This window comes from Argiope bruennichi, chromosome 6 (genome assembly GCF_947563725.1).
Source record: "Argiope bruennichi chromosome 6, qqArgBrue1.1, whole genome shotgun sequence".
NCBI classification, from domain to species: Eukaryota; Metazoa; Arthropoda; class Arachnida; order Araneae; family Araneidae; genus Argiope; species Argiope bruennichi.
In genome coordinates this window covers 42,820,747-42,840,040 of record NC_079156.1, presented here as the reverse complement: position 1 = coordinate 42,840,040, position 19,294 = coordinate 42,820,747, and the positions used below count along the sequence as shown (strand labels likewise).

The window sequence follows — 19,294 nt, the reverse complement described above, 5'->3', positions numbered from 1 at the left end:
ATAAAGTTGAAATTACTATTACTAAATAAAAATTTAAATCTTGTTAAATGCAGTATTATAAAAAATTTGTTAAAAATAATCTGAAAATGAATCAACTATTTTTAATATTTGACTTGAAAAGAATTGCTTCTAAAACTATAAATGTTAATTTAATTTTTTTTTAAATATCACCATAGGAAATTTATAGATATTAGCTTCAATGCCGTTTCCCCTTTTCTTAATCAATATCAAATAATATAATAATTCATTGGTAAAATTATTATTTAATAAAATTAATGACTTGGCATCTTTTCATAAATATACCTAAAACAAAACAATATTTTTTTATGTGATTTTCACTTGTTTATGTAGATTCTAAAAATTCAATTGAAAAATAAAATCTTGTACCATAAGGTCAATGCTTACTTTAAAATTATGTTAAAAATTGACTAATTGTTTTTAGAATAAAAATTGATTTATTAGATTAATTTGTCACAAGGCATATAATAATTTTCATGAAAGCATTTTGTTAATTCGGGCTAGTAAGAATCATTTGTTCAAGAACATTTAAAATGTACAAATTAATTTTTGGGAATAAGATCTGTTACAATTTTGCCATAGAAGGAATAGTTCAGAATAGATAGTTAACCAATTATCTTAATATGCTTTTACTTTAAAAATATTGTAAAATAAGTTTTTCATAGACTAAATAAGAAATTTCATGCTAGGTAAAGAAAAGCAGAGAATAAATTTTTCTCATGTAAAATATCCAAGGTTAGTCTGCCCATTTTTGTCTATCCGTCCATTTATATATTTGCATCTAAATATTTTTTGCTTGTATATATCAGAATTGATTATCTTAAAGCATGTAAATACTTGTGCACAGTTACTTTCAATTTTTTAGTGCCTTTTGTATTATGAAAATTCAAACAATGCTGTATAATCGAAACTTTTCTCACCTTCATTAGTAGGATAATTCCTGGTTTTAAAAATACATATATCTGATATATATTTAAAAAATGAAAATATGCATATCAAGGATGTATTTAAAGTCTTCAAATAATTCCAAAATTTTCTATCATTTTTTAATTTTTAATCAGCAATCAGAAGTATTCCAGATTCAATATACATTTAAACTTTACTTATTACTATTTATTGCAGATCCTTATTAACTGCATATTAAATGTTCACTCAATAATTCTATACAAGGCTCCCATGGCCATTTTGCTATTAAGTCCTGAATCCACGAAAGATCCATTATATATATGATCTTGAAGCATATTAAATTTGTCAAACACCAAATATTGTTTCATTGAAGTTGCATAGAAATATAGAGGAGAATGCCAGTTCAGGCATCTGGTTTTAGTTTGAAATTACAAGATCCATCTAAATGTATCGGCAAGGTAGGCAAATAGGCCAGAGTTATTCCAATGATAGTATGTTTGGTGTTATAATTCGATTTTGAGTTCATTTGAATTTGTTAACAGAGACAACAAACAAATCCATCATAGATATAAAATAAAAATGTAAAATACACCAGTCAGAGAAATGAGAAAAGCAACAGTGGAGTGTCAAATCCTCAGTCCTTAATTAGAAAAATTAACTTTAGAGCAAGCTTTCTAAGAACCAAAGTTCTGTGCTTGCTTTGCCTTATTAGAAACAAAATCACTCCTACCAGCTTATATTTGCTGGGACATGTTTTGTAACATTTCTACATAAAAATATTCGATGGCAAAATTCTACTATATAAGCTAAATTTCATTGTTACTCAAAACTCCAGGAAAAATTTGGAGCAAAGATATGTAACTTGACATAGTCCCTCTTCCCATTTATTTACAATTATAGGTCACATTTGGAATCAATGAAGGCTTCCAATACAACCTGTACTATTGATACAGATATTTTACTATGAACTAAAATGGTTGCAATTATGTTATATAGAATTTTCTTGCTTCGTAATGAAAATTATTTTTAAAGCCCAAAAGCATGATCGGTAAAACAACATTTTTCGTTTCAAATATTTAAAAAAAAATTCATACTGATTATTTCAAACAATTACATTACATTATTCAGAACATTACTAAAGTAAATCTTCTGAATATGAGTAAGAAAGTTAAAAGTGAAATCCTCCAAATATTTCAACATTCATTCTTGAGAATAAAGGAATCAATAAAATATATATTATTTACATGCAAACATACCATTGACATTTTAATAAGTGTTCAACATTTGAAAGATTACTTATAAGATTATTACAGCATTGTTTGTCTGTACATATTATTAGAAGCTGTTTTACAATTATTGAATATGTAAATAAGAACTTTGAATGAACTCTGCAAGCACAAAAATGTGCTTATGCCCTTATACATTCCGTCCAAACTGAATAATAAACATTTTGTTACACTAAAACAGCATTTGTTTCTTTGAATATCAATTTGAATGCATGAAATGTTAGCATTGTTAGAGCAAATTTTTATACAGCAAATTATCGTATAATAAAATTTTCAACGACAACGAAAATATTGACTTTTTTGTGTACAATTTGTTAGTAATATGTAGAAATGTATCAATTTCTACTGAAATAATGGCTAATAATTGCTCAACTGTCTCAAGTTACATTCCATAAATGAATGATGGAAAATATGTGTATAAATACATGTTTTTTTGTGCCTATACAGGGCGATTTTTTTTTTTTTTTTTTTAAACTGAGACTCTTCAGAGTTCTGTAGCTGAAAAGCTCCAAAATTTGGCTTGGGGACTAATAACATGGAGAAAAGGAATCCACGAAAAAAAAATTAGTTCCAAAACTAATCGATGGGGGAAATTTGGAACTTTTTACATAAATTGGAGATTTAACTGCAAAATAAAATTTTTGACTATGTTTAAAATAATACGTCAAAAAATTTAATCTGTAGGTAAAAACTAGTTTTATTACAGCTTCTGTCATATTTTTTAAAATCAAGTATTAACTTGAAGCTTTTTATTAAAATTTATCAAATAAATGCTTAACTATATTAAATAGTTTCTTGGTTGCTTTATTCATCTAGCTGCTACAAAGTTTCAGCAAATAAAATAAATAGTGAATGGGACAATAGGTCTTGTACTAGCAAATACAAACCCATATAAAAGCAAAACTTCTATTGATATAATAAACAGAATGTATTTAAAATTAATTTTTTTCAGAACAATTTGTAAAATCACAAATCATTTCTTCACAAATCTTTAGAGCATTAACATTATAGCAGTACTTATAAAAAAATTTCATCGTTTTAGGAGTTCATTACCAATACTTCAAATTAATAATTGTTCAATAATACACAAATTCAAAATGAGTTTAACTTATTGATTTCGCTGCAATTTACAAAAATTCCTCTCAGAAGCTGGAAGGCATAGGTAGATTTTTTTACATCTTAGTTACATAATATAAGCATAAATTGTTGATGTTAAATATGCATAATTAAATATACATGATATTAGAAGCAATCAAAATTAGGACTTGAAAATCCCTTTTCAGCCTTTAACTTCTAAAATATTGCTTAAATACAAAAGATGCTTGTCTTAATGAAGCGCTAATTTGGCTAATTGGATTTATTTTTCTGTCTTCAACATTAAAAAGGTTATAGAGAAATTAGAATTTCAATTCCCCACCACTTATGAACTTGTTCAAGATTTTTACATTTCAAACAATATATTCCAAGTTAAAATCCAAATGAAATTACTCTAGTTTTTCCTGTTCACAAAATAACATGGGCAAAGTGTTTATATATATAAACTTTTAAACGAAGGATAGTTTTGAATCCTAGGGACCATGATCAGTAAAGAACTGAAAATTTTTCCCTGAAGTCTTGTTTACGAGAATCATTGCAATAGGTAGTCTTCCTATAAAAAACTATTCCTGCAAATACAAGCATTAAGGAGTAGGACGTAGGGGAATAAGTATTTAACAAACATTTTGTTGGTTAAATACTATTAATTTTTTAAATATTTCAAATAAGAATAATTGTTATAAAAGATATAAAATATTTATTAAAACTAAATTTACAAAATGGGTGTTCAAAGACAGTACCACATGCTGATTTACCTAATTTCACAAGACAGACCTCGGGTCTCTAAGCAGTACAAAAGAGTATAAAAAATACAAAAATATACAGGTGCTGAGATGAAGAAAGAAAATTTTCTTGCATTCCCAATCTTCTATTCTACACAATCTTGAATATCAAGCATTGTTGATTATAGTTGGAAGAGAATTTTTATCAAAATCATCAAAATATGGGTGTTTCAATGCATCCAAGGCACTTATTCGCTTACCGGGATTGTAGATCAACATATCCTAAAAAAGTTAAAATTTAATTTAAAAAAGACCCTGAAATATTATTAGACTAATATAAAAAATAATGAATTAGAATATTTTAGTAATAGTACAGTTAATTAATATGATTTTGTTATAACTCACAAGTTCAGTTAAAATCTTAATCCATTTTATCTCAAAACATAACAATGGCAGTTAGGAGTAAATGCACTCATAATTCCATAAATCAAGAATTTAAAGAAAAATTTTAGAGAAAATTACTAGCCCTTTAGATTATGACTCAGCAAAGTGAGACTTGCAAGAAATAGAAAAATGTCCTCTTCCACTCTCCAAATTATCAGAAGATGTCTTAAGAATACTAATTCTTATGATCTTCCATTGGAAATAGTTTATTTTACACGTTATAATATAATAGTGCCATTAGTATGTCTACTTTTACTGTGACCCAATGATAAACTTTTAAACATGGAAATAGACATGCTTTGTATTGTTAGCTAATCTAAAAATATAAATTTTTTTGATGCTGTTAGTCTGTTAAATTTATATAACATTTTAAACAAAAAAAAAATTAATATTTCTACAACTAAAACTAACCAAATTATGAAGATATGAACTTTGTTATTTTAGGGTTCTTGACAGTGGCCTTGAAGAAGAGCTTAGCACTAAAAGGAAGACAGACTTTTGAGGTGACAAAGTGATCGAAAATAATGATATTCAAAATTTTTCAGAAAATTTCACAACCTCAGACAGTTGTAGCTGCAGAAATGTGGAATATTTTTTTTTTATTTGTTTAAACTGTTACGGATATTTTACTAAGTATGACTAACAGAACTAGAAGACTATATAAAAATTCAATGTCTACTCCCCCCTTTCAGAATTACATTTTGACCAAAACAACATAAAATATAATTGTTTATGACATTTAGAAATTTTTTTTTAACTGGAACAATATGCCTATCTCCAATGGTTTAGAAATCAGTCCTGATTTAGTGAAGACACCCTGTATAGTAAAATTAAAAACACAACAGACTAATGCAGTAAAAGAACGAATAGCACAGTTAAAGACCAACAAAGAGATAAATGGTACATTCAATATAGAATGATTTATCTTCCTTTGTTCAATTAAGTTTAAATCACCATGGAGACAACATAATCCCCTGACCTGTTATATCAAAACCAATAACTAATGAGGGATAACAATAGATCAATTTAAAATCATAAAACCTACATTGATTACAAATCTAAATTTCTAATGTGAAAGGCAAAAAGAGCACATTCCAGTTGCTTAGTTTCCTTAGGTTTTCATAATCATAATTTAGATGCCAATAATATGGAAAGAATTTTAACTTGTTAAATTTAAGTATATGCCTATTAGGTTTCTACATTTTGTTAATGAGTTTGTTTGTACCAAAAATCAAAAGAAATCTGTTATTTACGATAATTCCAGCTACTCGGTATCTTAACAAACCACTTCAGTCAACAAGTGTTCTTTTACACTACAATCTTTCCTAATATGGCTAATCTGAATTGAAATCATAAACATTTTGATCATAAAAACAGAATCAATGACAAAACAAAAGATAAAAACAGTAATTTATTATCCGTTTTGAAAAGATTAAAAGTATATTCTAAATATTTTTCTAAACAGACAATATATATTTTTTTAAAGCAGTGAAAGTAACTATTTCTTAAACATCATTTCAGTATTATTTCAAACTATCCAAAATTTCAGTTAAAATTTTTTGCTCATGAATTTTTTTTAGTATAAGTTAAGAATATATAAACTAAAAAAAAAAAAAAAAAATTAAGAAATTCAAGGGAAATTAATGCTGGTGTAAGCCAATTGTTTGATTTGATTAATTTACCAATCAAATTATGCATACCTTAACGGAGATCAGATCAGTTACATAAAATTATACAAAGTATTTTAGTTTTTTTATACATACTTTTAATACTAAAATATTTTTTTGCAAAAAAAACCTTTCTTGCGCTTTAGGGTAATTATTAAAAACTTTAAAACTGTTTCAAACACAAAAATATAAATGTGATGCATTAGATTACTTACTGCTAGCAAACTATGGCCATCAGTTCCTAGTCTAGTAGAGAGCACAGCTAAGGAATTTTGTCTCCAGTTTGGGAATGTTGTTTTATAATCTGGGAGTTCAGTTACGCCAGGCCAAATATCATCATTAGGTGTTCCTAAAGTCCTAAATAAAAATAAAATGGTTTTATTAACTTAAATGATAACAAACCATATTTTTCAGTTAAATCAGGAAATTGATAATCCTGATTGGATTCCATTCACATCTGATCATTAAGATAACACTAATTGATTACATGTGAAAGTGAATTTGTGTAGGTAGGTTGGGAGGACTACATCTACATACTATTAAACTTGCTATACATGCTAAAAAATACATGCAAAATTTATATAGATATATATAGCAAATTTAAAAATGTGAACTATTTATAAATATGAAAGTATGAATTTCAAAAATTACCTAACTTATCTATAAATCTTAATCTAGCTTGGGTAGATACTGAATTTGCAACTTAAAAAGTTATCACTGAATATATAGCAAGCACAACAGAATTATCAAGCCAAATTTTTTTATTTAAAATTCCCTCAAAATAACCATTATATTTTTTAAAAAATAAGCAATAAAAATAAAGAGCACTTTTGATAAATGGTAATGATACAAGTTTTAAAGAAAGCTGTCGGCTGAAATTCAGCTGTGCTTTTTATTACTACCAGTCGTAAATCTGACATCATAACCGATATATTACAATGGCAAAATGCTTTCAGAAAAATGTATGTTGCTACGAGAGCATTGCTATTAAAAAAACAATCGTATATACAGGGTGTTTATAAAGTCCCGGACCCATTTTGATGTTTAATAACTCATAAAATAGTAAAGATAGATTTAAATTAATAACATAAATGGTTAAATAGACTCAAAAAGTTTCATGACTCTTGTCAATGAACTTCCACATGTGCCCCCTTTGTCGCACGGAGAATATCAAGTCGATAGTCAATTTCATGCCAGGTATGGGCAAGCATGTCGGCATCCACAGAGCCATTTGCGCACATTATGGCGATTAACAATGCCAGAAACATGAAAGGATGCTTCATCGGAAAACAATATGCTCTTCAGAAAATCAGCAGCATCTTCTATCTTCCTTAGCATATCTGTTGCAAAGGCCATCCTACTAGGCCTATCGTTCGGTTCCAAAACTTGAACAATTTGAACTTTGTGTGCATGCAGTCTTAATTTTTTCTTAATAACCTTGTACACCGTCGAAATTGGCATATCCAATTCTGTTGCCGCTGATCTCACAGATATTCTAGGATTGTGTAAAAATGTCTCTCTGACACGCTCAACATCAAAATCACTTGTGCAAGGACGTCTGGAACGTTTCTTATCTTCGATACTTCCAATTTCTAGAAAATTCTTTTTCCACCGCAAGATGCTGTTTTTGGATGGAGGATCTTTTTGGCAAATTCTTCTGAAATTTCTCTGTGCTTGCACTATCGATTTCATTTCTATGAACCCCCATAAAGTCTGTGCTTTCTCTTGTAGTGTATGCATTCTCCTTAATATCCGCTCGAATAAAACATCACATACAAAAGTACTACGTAGAACAAACACATCAAAAGTAATCGTAACATTGCAATAGTTGCCAAAAACAAAAGAGAGAAAAATGCAATTAATAAACAGACAATATTTAAAAAAGTACAGATATTTAGACTGGAAAATGAAATTATCTGAAATTAACCATACGCGCAGATGATATTTACAAAAGTAAAAATATTCAAACCTGAAAAGGAAAATATATGAGTTATCCCATCAATAAATGCCATAAGTGTGTTTATATCTTTATTATTTTATGAGTTATTAAACATCAAAATGTGTCCGGGACTTTATAAACACCCTGTGTATATATATATATATTAGCAAAAATGCATTAAATGGTGGAAATTTTCTATACCCAATATATATATATATATATATGTCAAAAATTAATATCTTAGGCTATCTGACAGCCAACACAGAAAAGCCATATCTGTGTTTAGAGTGCATTGTGAAGCTCTGCTAAACTAAAGGGAAATTATCTTTTAAGCAGTTAAGAGTGTTTGATGTGTATAAAAGTCATTCCAAATCTTCATCTTAGTGCAATCAATGTACAATTTCTCATTTAATAAAAACAAAATCTTATTAACTTTATTATGATTTCTTTTACTATGCAACCCCTTGTATTGTGTTCAGTGTGTATATGTGTCATCGCTTGACTTTAAAAAGGACTTGAGGGATTTTAAAAATAAATTCCATAGTTATCTGGTTAGGATTGTAATGAGACCAGATTATCTCCAATCACACAGAAGATAACAAATCTCCTATAGACCCTGATTCTCTTTATTTTTTTAAAATTTAATTTTACTATTCAGCAAAAGATGTCTCAAGCTTGGCACTAAGCTCAATTTTTAGCTCATTTTATTCCATTAAAAAAGTAGAATAAAAATCAATGAAAGTAAGAATTTTGAATGCAGTGTAAGCAACATTTTCTTCTTTACAAAGACAGTTGCAATCATCAAAACATAACAGAGATTTTGATGAATCTTCTCATTCTCATTTATTTTCTAAAATTAAAAACTGCTTGGGATTATAATTCAGAAATGCTACAAAGTAGATAGATGAAATTTAATATATAGTCTAAATCCCAAATTATACAATCTAAGCACATTTTGACAAAAAATTTTTTTTAAAGAAAATCGATCTACATGCCCATGAGTGTGTATATGAGCTTAGCAGCTCAAAAACATGAGCTAAATAGATGATATTCTGCTTGTGAAATTATTACAAGAATTTTAGATCTGTATCAAATTGTGGACCAAAATTCTTGAAGGATTGACGGATTATTTGTTCATACATGACAGCCATAATTCAAAATCGCAATGAGTTAGATTAGTCAATTTTAATATATCATCTTCATTCTAGAAATATATCTATATTATATAAGTTTATTACGATATCCACCAAGTGAAGAGATTGTTCTCGCGCATATGAATACAGTAGCTCCAAAATGCAATACATATGAATTTGAATGTCTATCAAAACCAAAAATTTTGGATCCAATAAAATGATGGGATGGCCTTCAAAATGCAGTTTTGATTTGGTCACTATATAAGGTAAGAAGATGGTGTAAAAATTTGAAAGAGCTGAAAGAGGGACATTTCCATTGGTCTGGACAGATTTCAACCCCTGAAGAATATCTTTTGCATTACTATTAGATTTTAAGTTGACAAGCTATCACTGCTTGTGTGTGTGTGAATTTGAGTTCAAAAATGTGTATATATCATATAAATTTTTTATTAAATTTTATGAAATATTTTAGTGAACGACGAGTCAATTTTATGGTAACAAATACAGCAACAATTCTTTTACATTAAGAAATGTAGCAAGCCCTTGTGACAGATTCCAAGTATTATATGGGTTGTCTCCATTTATAAATTCTAAGTTAGCAAAATTAATAAATTAGTTTTGATAAACTTTTCCATTTTAACCCAAACAAGAAGCTTGAAATTTAAAGATTAGTATAAATGAAGAAAATATTAACAAAATGGAGGATAATAGACAAACAATTATTTGAATTTCATACCTGAATATTCTGTATAGTTGATCAATTTCAGAATCTCCACGGAACAAGGGCGCTTTATTCGCCATCTCAGCAAATATACAACCAATACTCCAAATATCAATTGGTGTAGAGTACCGTGGTGAACCGAGAAGCACTTCTGGTGCTCTGTACCATAAAGTGACAACTTCATGAGTGTAAACACGCACTGGAACTCCAAAAGCTCGGGCAAGACCAAAATCTGCAATTTTAATGGCTCCTTGTTGATCAATCAAAAGATTTTGAGGCTTTAAGTCCCTGTGTATGATTCTTCGTCGATGACAATACAAGATGCCATCTAATATCTGATAAAGATAACTCTGAAAGAATGCAGGGGGGAAATGCTAAATAAATCCACCAAGTCAACAGCAAAATTCTTACTAACAATAAATGTGAAAATCTCTAATGGTTAATTAGCACTAAACAGTATTTCAGTTAATAATAATAATGCATTACTAGAGTTTTCTCCCTACCTAAAAACAGTTTTTTCAATTGCAAAAAGAAATGAAGTAATGTATTGGACACTTATGAAAAAAATCAGTTAAGCTGTAGATAAATTTGATTATTATAATTAAATAATAATACAATAGAAGATTCAAAATCAATTCAACATAGATTCAAATTTATTATCATTATAAATATATAATTATTAAATTGGACGCTTATAAGTAATGCCTATAACCTCAATTCTGAAATTTAAATTTCTTAGATTTTCTCTAACCAGAAAGCTGGCAGTCATTTCACCATACAAAAGGAAAGGTAGCTTCAGTTCATATCAGTTTCTTAAATGACAACTTGCCTGATTTTGCCTGAAAAATTTTGTCAGAATCCCAAATTTGGAAACTTAAAAAATATTTTATACACTTTTGGAATATTAATATTTTGATGTTTATGGTACAAATGAATTAGCTATGATAAAAACTATTATTATAAAGCATATTGAAAAAAAAAAGACTTTAAATAATAAAGTGGCAAATTAGAATTTACATGAATGTACTGATAAATAAAAACAATAAAAAAATACAAAACTGCAGCAATGCTACTAAGATGTGGAGACCAGAGCAAAAACAATAAGAATCATTATCTTCAGCAATGATAATATCAAATTATTATCATTGTTATTAGTATTATCATTGTCAGTAGACAATGATAATATAGTCACTAAATAAACTGCCATGAAAAATCTATTCAGATTTATTTATTAATGAATCTATATGATCACATGCATTTTAAAAAAAGGTACATTAAAAATATTATTTTATAATTTGCTTACACTTACAAATGTCATTTTTGAAAAGGGGAGAAAGTGCATGCATATGTAAAAAACAAAAATTACAATACAAGCTTTAATTATTAATTAACATTAACTTAATTATTAATTAAAGTTCTTTTTAGAAAGCTATAGAAATCATGCATGTTAAAATGACTCCATATAAAATTAACCAAATTATATTTTTCTAAGTTTTTTAATTTTTTTAAAGACAAATTTTTATTGTATCACATAAATTTTATTAAAGAAGAAAAATAATCACCTTAACAAGTGGTCTTTCCATAAACTGCCCATCAGGTATGCTATCAAGATACTTCTTTAAATCCATAGACAAAAACTCGAACACAAGATATAATCTGCTTTCCTGCATCACCACTTCTAGAAGTCTAAAATCAAAAATTATTTGGCTCACAATTTTTATTAAAAAATAGCTATACATAAGGAAATTATTTCACCATTAAGAGAATTTGATAATCAAAAATATTGTTTCAAAAATTTTGATCGAGCTTTATTGATTTTGCAATAGTTAGATGTAACTTGAATAGAAGCACATTATTTCTGAAATATTTTCATGTTAAAAAAAATTACTAGCTTAAAAATATTTTTTAATAAAGCCTTCTTTTGAGATTAATTTTTCAGTTTCTAATATTTTCGGACTAACTTTTTAAAAACAATCCATAAAATGAATTTAATAAAATAAGGGATTGGATTTCTACAACAGTTTGTGAGAAAAATAACTATTAATTAACTTTTTTATTATTAACTATTAATTAAAAAATTAACTTTTTGCAGAACTAGAAAATATCAGACATTTCCATCTTCAATTATCAAAATAAAATCTAATTAAAACCTTTATAAATTTATTCCTAATTATTTTAAGATTAACTTAAACAAAATGTGAGTCACTTAACATTTTGTAGCAAATGCAATTTTGGAAGGGGTGGGAAAAGCAGACTACGGGAGAGAGCAGCTTTAAAGATATCAATACAAACAAATAAATAAAAATTTAAAAATACATTAATGTTGTTTCCTTATTTTAAACAATAATCTTACACTTGCTAAGTTATAAGTTATTAGTATTATATATTTATTACCACATTTCTTAATATGCCTTAATGCATATAGTAATAATAATTTGAATAATTAAGAAAATTTTAATTTTTGTTAAAAATTTTCATGTCAGTATACTTTAACTCATTTTCAATTCTAATGATCAGATATCTATTAATGCATACTGCAAACTAAACCATTAGATTGAAATTTTAAAGAAATTAGTTATTTTTTAAGCAGGTAAAGTTTCGTTTCCAAACGAATACAGGAAACAGAAGTTCATGGAAAGTAAAACTAGTTTACAAATATAAGTACAAAATCAAATTTCAAAGAAATCAAACTCCTACAAAAATAAATCAACTAAAAATAAATGTAATATCATAAGACATAACTGTGGGCAAGCAAACCACTAATGAACTTAAATAGTAATGACAAATAATTGAAAACAACATCACTATGCATGTTCTATAAAAATACTAAGTTATTCAATGAAATATGTAACATGCAATTTTGTGTAAAACACTTCTCAACTTTAATTTGATATAATTCATATATAATTTTGAAATTTTCACCTTAAAGCAAGATTTTTGTTCAAATGCACTGAAATTTCAAATCATATTATTAACTGAAAGCTATAATTATTGAATAAAATCATGCATTAAAAAAGTCAACTCTTTTAAAAAAACTTTTTTGCTTTTCACCAACATAAATATTTGTAGCATTTTAGCCATCATTTCCAACTGCCTCTCAAGCACATTTGAATACTTAATTATCATATTTACAATGAACAAACCCAAATATTTACATATCTGTCATGAAATATATATAACACGTTTATACTTCAATATTATGTGGTTCATAAAGCAATTGACTATTTGATTATGGAAGAATGTTTCTTTTGGGCATTTCAACTTTATGACATTAGATTATCATTTGGGTCACAAAGCAATATTATTGTATTTTTAGTACATCAACAAAGACATTTCTAGTAATTCATTTGTATCACATCTTTAATAAATTTGCCAAATCTTGCACAATAGTTTTATTTCCTTATTTTGAATTATGAGGGATAGAATTGAAAAAGCACTAAGAATCATTATCTTTTGGACAATTGGAAAGTTGACGTCTCTCTAATCAATTGATATACTATGAAAGAATTATATAAATTGCAGTTTTCATATCATTTGTATCATCTTTGTGATGTGAAATTGCCAACTGATAAATTTTTTTTTGTTGTAAAATCATTCAATCTTCCACATTTTCTTATCACCTATAGTCATGCTTTGTGCTCAACACTCTAATGGATTATCGTTCTCTGAAAATTGTTATATTACTGCCACAAAGTTGTATTTCAAAAAGATTTTGAAAGTTTTTACTGCAACCATCATACAAAACTATGAACATAACTAAATCTCAAAGAAGGAGAATATTTTCAAACAATTTCCACAACTTTTATTTCCATGCAGCTAGATGATTCAATGTAAATAATATTACATTCATTTTCAAGCTCTTTGTAGAAGGAATTGGAATCAATACCCTATAGAAACATTTAAACAAATTTCATGCACATTATATGCAACTTCTAAATCAACAACAAAACCAGTTAATGTATCAACTATAATGCTGATCTCCACAAGTGATCTAAATCCAGGTATTAATCATAAAGTATGCTCATAACATTGATCTCACACTTTATTTTAGACAGCACAACAGAAAACAGTTCAGACATTGGCTTGTATTCTTCATCTAATTTTCCAGCATCATTTTTAAAACTACAAGATGAATATGGATCCTTATTCAATAACAAACAAAAAATTTTAAATGCAGAGTAGCTTTTACTTGTTAGAGAAAAAACTTATATGGTGTATAAATTAACTTCTACACAAGATTTGTTATCTGCTCAAACTGAAGAGGTAAGCAAGTTTACTTTTCATAATGATAACTGCATATAATTCATTTCAGAAGAAAATCCAGATAAGAGGTCCAGTTTCAATGTTACTGTTTTCTGAAGGCAGCTTCAGGAACAAGCTTCATGATAAAACATTTTAAAAGTTGCTTTGTCAGCACAAAAATTCATTTTCTTCTAAAGTAAGTCCAGAATCTGTTTTTTTTTTTTTTTTTTCAATGCTTAGCTTTAGTTTTATTGTTAAATATGACAAAGTAAAAACTATTTAAAATGGCAGATTTCATTCATTCAAATTTCACCTCTTATTCATAAATAAGAGGATATGATTGTCCTTTAATTCATGACATTTCACCATGTTACTGAAATTTGAGTAAATAATAAGCTACTCTGGTCTTTAAAAAAAAAAAACTTTATCAAAAAAGATGAAAATACAGCATGGAATTCACAGAAAAGGAAAATTGAAAAGCTGTTCAAAGCAAAGAATAAACATTAGGATTAAAAAACCGCTTTGCTTCATAGAAAAACCAAGCAATGTTATTTGGCATATACAATTAGCATGCTGTAAAAAAATACCATAATATATGAAATTAGTCTTGAATGATTACCCAACAATATTAGGATGTTTCAGTTCCTTTAATGAAGATATTTCTCTGAGAGCAGTTGAAGGCACTCCTTCATCTTCATTTTCTATTCTTATTTTCTTCAGTGCAACAATCCGACCAGTCTTTTTGTGTTTTCCTTTGTAAACAACTCCATATGTACCTAAACAAATATAAAAACATACTTTTATCCCTATACTGCAAAAAAATAAATTATCTTAAAAACTAACAAAATATTTTAAAAAATAGAATTTTTGAAGCAAAAAAATTGTGCTTTACAATAAAAAAAGAAAATTACAATAGCACATATTGTTTAAATCTATTCCTGTAATGCCTGAAACTGCAATAATTGGAATTTTTTTCAAAATTGAAAGTTATGATGTAACTGATTAACTCTTAAAAGATATTAAGGTAATGGCCCCTTCAACATTACAGCATTTTTTTTTTTATTTCCCTAGTTATGTCGAATTTTAACTTTTTAAAACCTGAGTATCTCGCATACATACTCACTTAATACAGTAAAACTTACATCATTCACCTCATCTTATGTCTTTTTTAGTAATATAAAAATATTCTCCCAAACACACAAAAATTCCATGTTTTAAAAAAATCCTTTTTACTAGTATATCAAAACAATATACTCTTAAAAGATATATTAGGACAAACAATTAATGTTAAGAATGTCCAAATAAATTCTAAAATCAGAATGCTAACTCTACAATATTTGCTGCCAAATAACAAGTGTTTTTTTATTAGTAAGAATATTGAAATGAAATTTATTTTAGAAAAAGAAGAAATCTATAAGAAAAACTAAAAACCTGGATGCAGCTAACTCTTTAGACTTTTCCATATAGGTAGTAGAAAAGCTAAATGATAAAATAAAATGTTTGCCTTTGATCGGCAAGCAATTTTCTATATCAGAAAACATATAGGATTTCAAATCCGTATTAAACTAATCTCTCTACAATCTAAACGTGTTTCATTTTATTTCCCAGCCCTATCATATCATATGTGACAGTAGATTGATTGTCAAAAAAGGGGAAAAAGACATTAAAAGAAGACACAAAACTTAATTCCAATATCTTGAAGGGAGGAGAGAGAGAGGGGGGAAAATACTCCACCTCCAACTCATAATTTAAAAGAGGAAGAGCAACTTTCATAAAATAGTAAATAAGTTCAAAAATCAATATAAATGGTATGTTATATAAGATTCTGAACCTATAAATCAATTTTCACTCTCTCTCTTTTCTTTTTTTTTTTTCTTAAGCATAGATATTTTATAATGTGCAACAGATGTCTAAGAAAATTCAAGACCTTTTGGGATGGAGAATAAAAGAATCAAACCATTTTTTTTTAATCAAAAATAAAATTATGCCCTAATCTGAACACTTTATGTATAGTAGAAAAATAAATTTTTTTCAAATGAAATAACACTTTAAAAAACAAAAGATTTAATCAATTTTTCTACTTCCAATCATTATTTATGTGACTGAATATATAACATTCAATTTTTCATGTTTTTAAAATAAATATCTTCCAACTATCTGAATTCCAATTTCATTTTAATTTCCAAGTTTAAGGAAGTTATGAATTTTCCAACCTGCTCAAAGCCTCATTTCAGTAACTTTGACAGTTCACAAAGAAGCTATAATACCACAAGTAAAATCATGAGACTAAAATAAATACATGTTTAGATAGATTTTGAAAAAAATCTCCCTTTGAAACTACATTAGCTTTGTATGCATATGCATGGTTATTTTTCTGATTTCTGCCTTTTTGCAGTACGAACACTGCTGTCTGTTCATGAATTTAACAAAGGACTTTAAAAAACTGCTAAAAAAACAAAACCAAGGTTTTTTTTTTTTTTTTTTAAATAACAAAGATGAATACAGCTGCGATTTCTCTATGTAGCAAATGCATATCCAATTTGTGTTTGCTTTGATTATATAATTTGAAAAAATACAAATATATATATATATATATAATATGAGAAAAATTTTACTTTGAAATTTAAAAGCATTATAGAAATATAGAAGGGAAAGAGATGGAACAGTATTTTTTTTAAAATTTCAATTGCATGAGAAATTATTTAAATTTATGTTTCATTGTTCACATTTTTAAATATTTATATAAAAGATTATCAGTATTATTACTACATTGGATCTAAGAATTTTGTATTTAGGAAGGTTTAAATTATCTTTTTGCCTTGAATTATAATGTAAACTTGGACATTCTCTAGTACAAAGTATTTTAGATTATTTGCAAAACCATTCCACACAATAGTATTATGACAAATAAGGAGTTTTACTGTATTCTAAAGCTAATGTTTCATGGGAGAAAAAAATAGAATTAAAAGCAGAGTCAAATTAAAGGAAATGAAAGAAAACCTTAGTAAAATCACTTTTCTGTTTATTCATATTTAAGATGATCAATCTGATTACTGAATTGATAGACAACTAAGTGTTATATTTAGACAGATTTTGTTTAGTAAGCTTTGTCAAATAGTCTTTTTACTTTTAATATATTGTATACACTTTTAAAAACAAAAGAGCTAAATTGAGGGTGTAATTTATGACTATATTAAGTTAAAATTATTGGCAACCAATACAAATAATTTTTACTTGAAAAAAGTTGTATAAAAATTGCAACTTTTGCATATAAAATGCATGCACTGTATAAATATTTAGTTTCTGATAGTGATTCAACAAAAAAAAAGGTAAAATAACCAAATTTTCTTACAACCAAAAGCATAATAATGATAGAATATTACATAAAAAATAAAAACAGTAACACATTTTTTCAATGCTAAAATTTCTAATAATTTTGTTTCTAGTTACTGTAAAAATTGTACAATTCAAAAATTTTTTGATTTGGTTTTTCAAATTTTTAAGCTCAAAAATATTCTTTAGATCTAAAAAAGCAAGCTCTTAAATTACATATATATACATTAACATAAAAACTTACCCTCTCCAATTTTTTCAACTTTTATATAATCCTCCATGTTGTGATCTGTTGACAGAAATAAGAATATTGTAAATAAATTCATAAATAAAGATGATTGAAATAAGCATAAAAATCACAAGTATAGGATTACATACAAAAAAGTAACCGTTCATAACGAAGATATATATAGTAAACGATTAACTACTACACTTGTTTACCAGTAGCAAAAGAAATGAAGCCTTTTGGAAAATTAAAATTTAAGAAAAGTATATTTTATACTAGTAGCAAAAACCACGTGCGTAATGATTAAACAGTAATCGATTAAAAAAACATGCCATATCCAAAATTCAAATCAAAATCTGATTTGAAGGTCAGTACATTTGAGACAAAGAGAAAAATAATTACCAATAAAAACCATTTTATTTAATTTTTAGTACTTACACAGAAAAGATGTTAATGCTCTAATCAATTATAAATAAATCGCAGAGATGGCTTATCTCTACGAAAAACAAATGTTACCGGTAAAAAAAATTACATACAACCAAATTCAACGTTCAAAAACGGAGCGCGCTCATTTTGATTTTGACTTGCATTAAACAGTTACAGTTAATAATTTATTTATGTATATTTCTTTTATTATTATTTGGCTTAACAGCTAACGTTATTTAGCAAATGACTTTAATAAAATATAAATTCAATTTAAAAATCATATTAATGCACATATTGTGGAATATTTTAATCATTTTATATTTAAAACTCAATACAAATAGTGATAAGTAATAATTTATACTTAGTGCTCGACTTAGGCTAATTGGGGCCCCAGGGCAAAAAATTCTTTGGAGGCCCCCTTCTGCTTCACTACTTTAGTTCATTAAAGAAGAAACGTAAGATAAACTTTCTATTCGATTTGGGCCCTCCTCTGATGTGGGGGCCCGGGGCAACTGCCCGTATGCCCCTGCCTTAATCAGACTCTGTTTATACCACGCAGTAAAATATCGTATAAAAAATATCCGAAGAAGTTAGTGCTCCAGTGAGCGCACAAAATTAGACTGAAGAGAAAATAAATTAAGTTCTAAAATGGATTATAATAAACTCTCATATACATCGAGCTACTTCAAATACAATACGATATACAAGAACTCTAGTCCTTATTAATATAGGCTCTGGGATTATCCAGATTCATTGAAACCAGATCATATAAGGATGATTGACGGAAAAGTTTATTTCTTTAGGAAAAACAAAAACTGCCGATAAGTTAGTAATTTAATGATTTCAAAAACAATATATATATATATATATATATATTTTTTTTTTTACATTTTGTTTACTGAGTAATGCATCAATCCTTTTATCGCCATGCATCACTTGCATCAAATCATCACTTATAAATTAAACAATTTATATTATAAATCGATGCATAAATTACACATAATACACAAACACGTATATTCAAGTATTTTATAGAATCCTTTTTTATGACAGGATGTCCAACTTTTGAAGTTGAATGGTTTAGTAATGTATTTATTGCCTTTAAAGCAACAAAACCCGGTTTCCTAAGGAAGGAA

The 19,294-nt window shown here is 27.1% G+C and overlaps 1 protein-coding gene across 1 annotated transcript; it reads right to left on the bottom strand.

Moving 5' to 3' along the window:
• Positions 1 to 3,976: 3,976 nt before the first annotated feature.
• Positions 3,977 to 18,310, bottom strand: LOC129971553 (cyclin-dependent kinase 1-like). Its single transcript, XM_056085428.1, has 7 exons — positions 18,171 to 18,310; positions 17,751 to 17,795; positions 14,793 to 14,949; positions 11,494 to 11,617; positions 9,947 to 10,281; positions 6,354 to 6,495; positions 3,977 to 4,309 (listed from the first exon to the last, which is right to left on the bottom strand). The coding sequence occupies exons 2-7, from the start codon at positions 17,785 to 17,787 to the stop codon at positions 4,196 to 4,198; spliced, it is 909 nt and encodes a 302-aa protein (XP_055941403.1). The 5' UTR covers positions 17,788 to 17,795; positions 18,171 to 18,310; the 3' UTR covers positions 3,977 to 4,195.
• Between the last annotated feature and the right edge of the window lie 984 nt (positions 18,311 to 19,294).

Bases quoted from the DNA above. Each gene is read 5' to 3' on its own strand.
- LOC129971553 (XM_056085428.1), bottom strand. From the start codon at position 17,787: ATGGAGGATTATATAAAAGTTGAAAAAATTGGAGAGG. The intron at 10,282-11,493 runs GTGATTATTTTT...GCATTCTTTCAG, and splicing joins TGGAAAGACCACTTGTTAAG to AGTTATCTTTATCAGATATT. The intron at 4,310-6,353 runs GTAAGTAATCTA...TAACTTTTTTAG, and splicing joins ATGGCCATAGTTTGCTAGCA to GATATGTTGATCTACAATCC.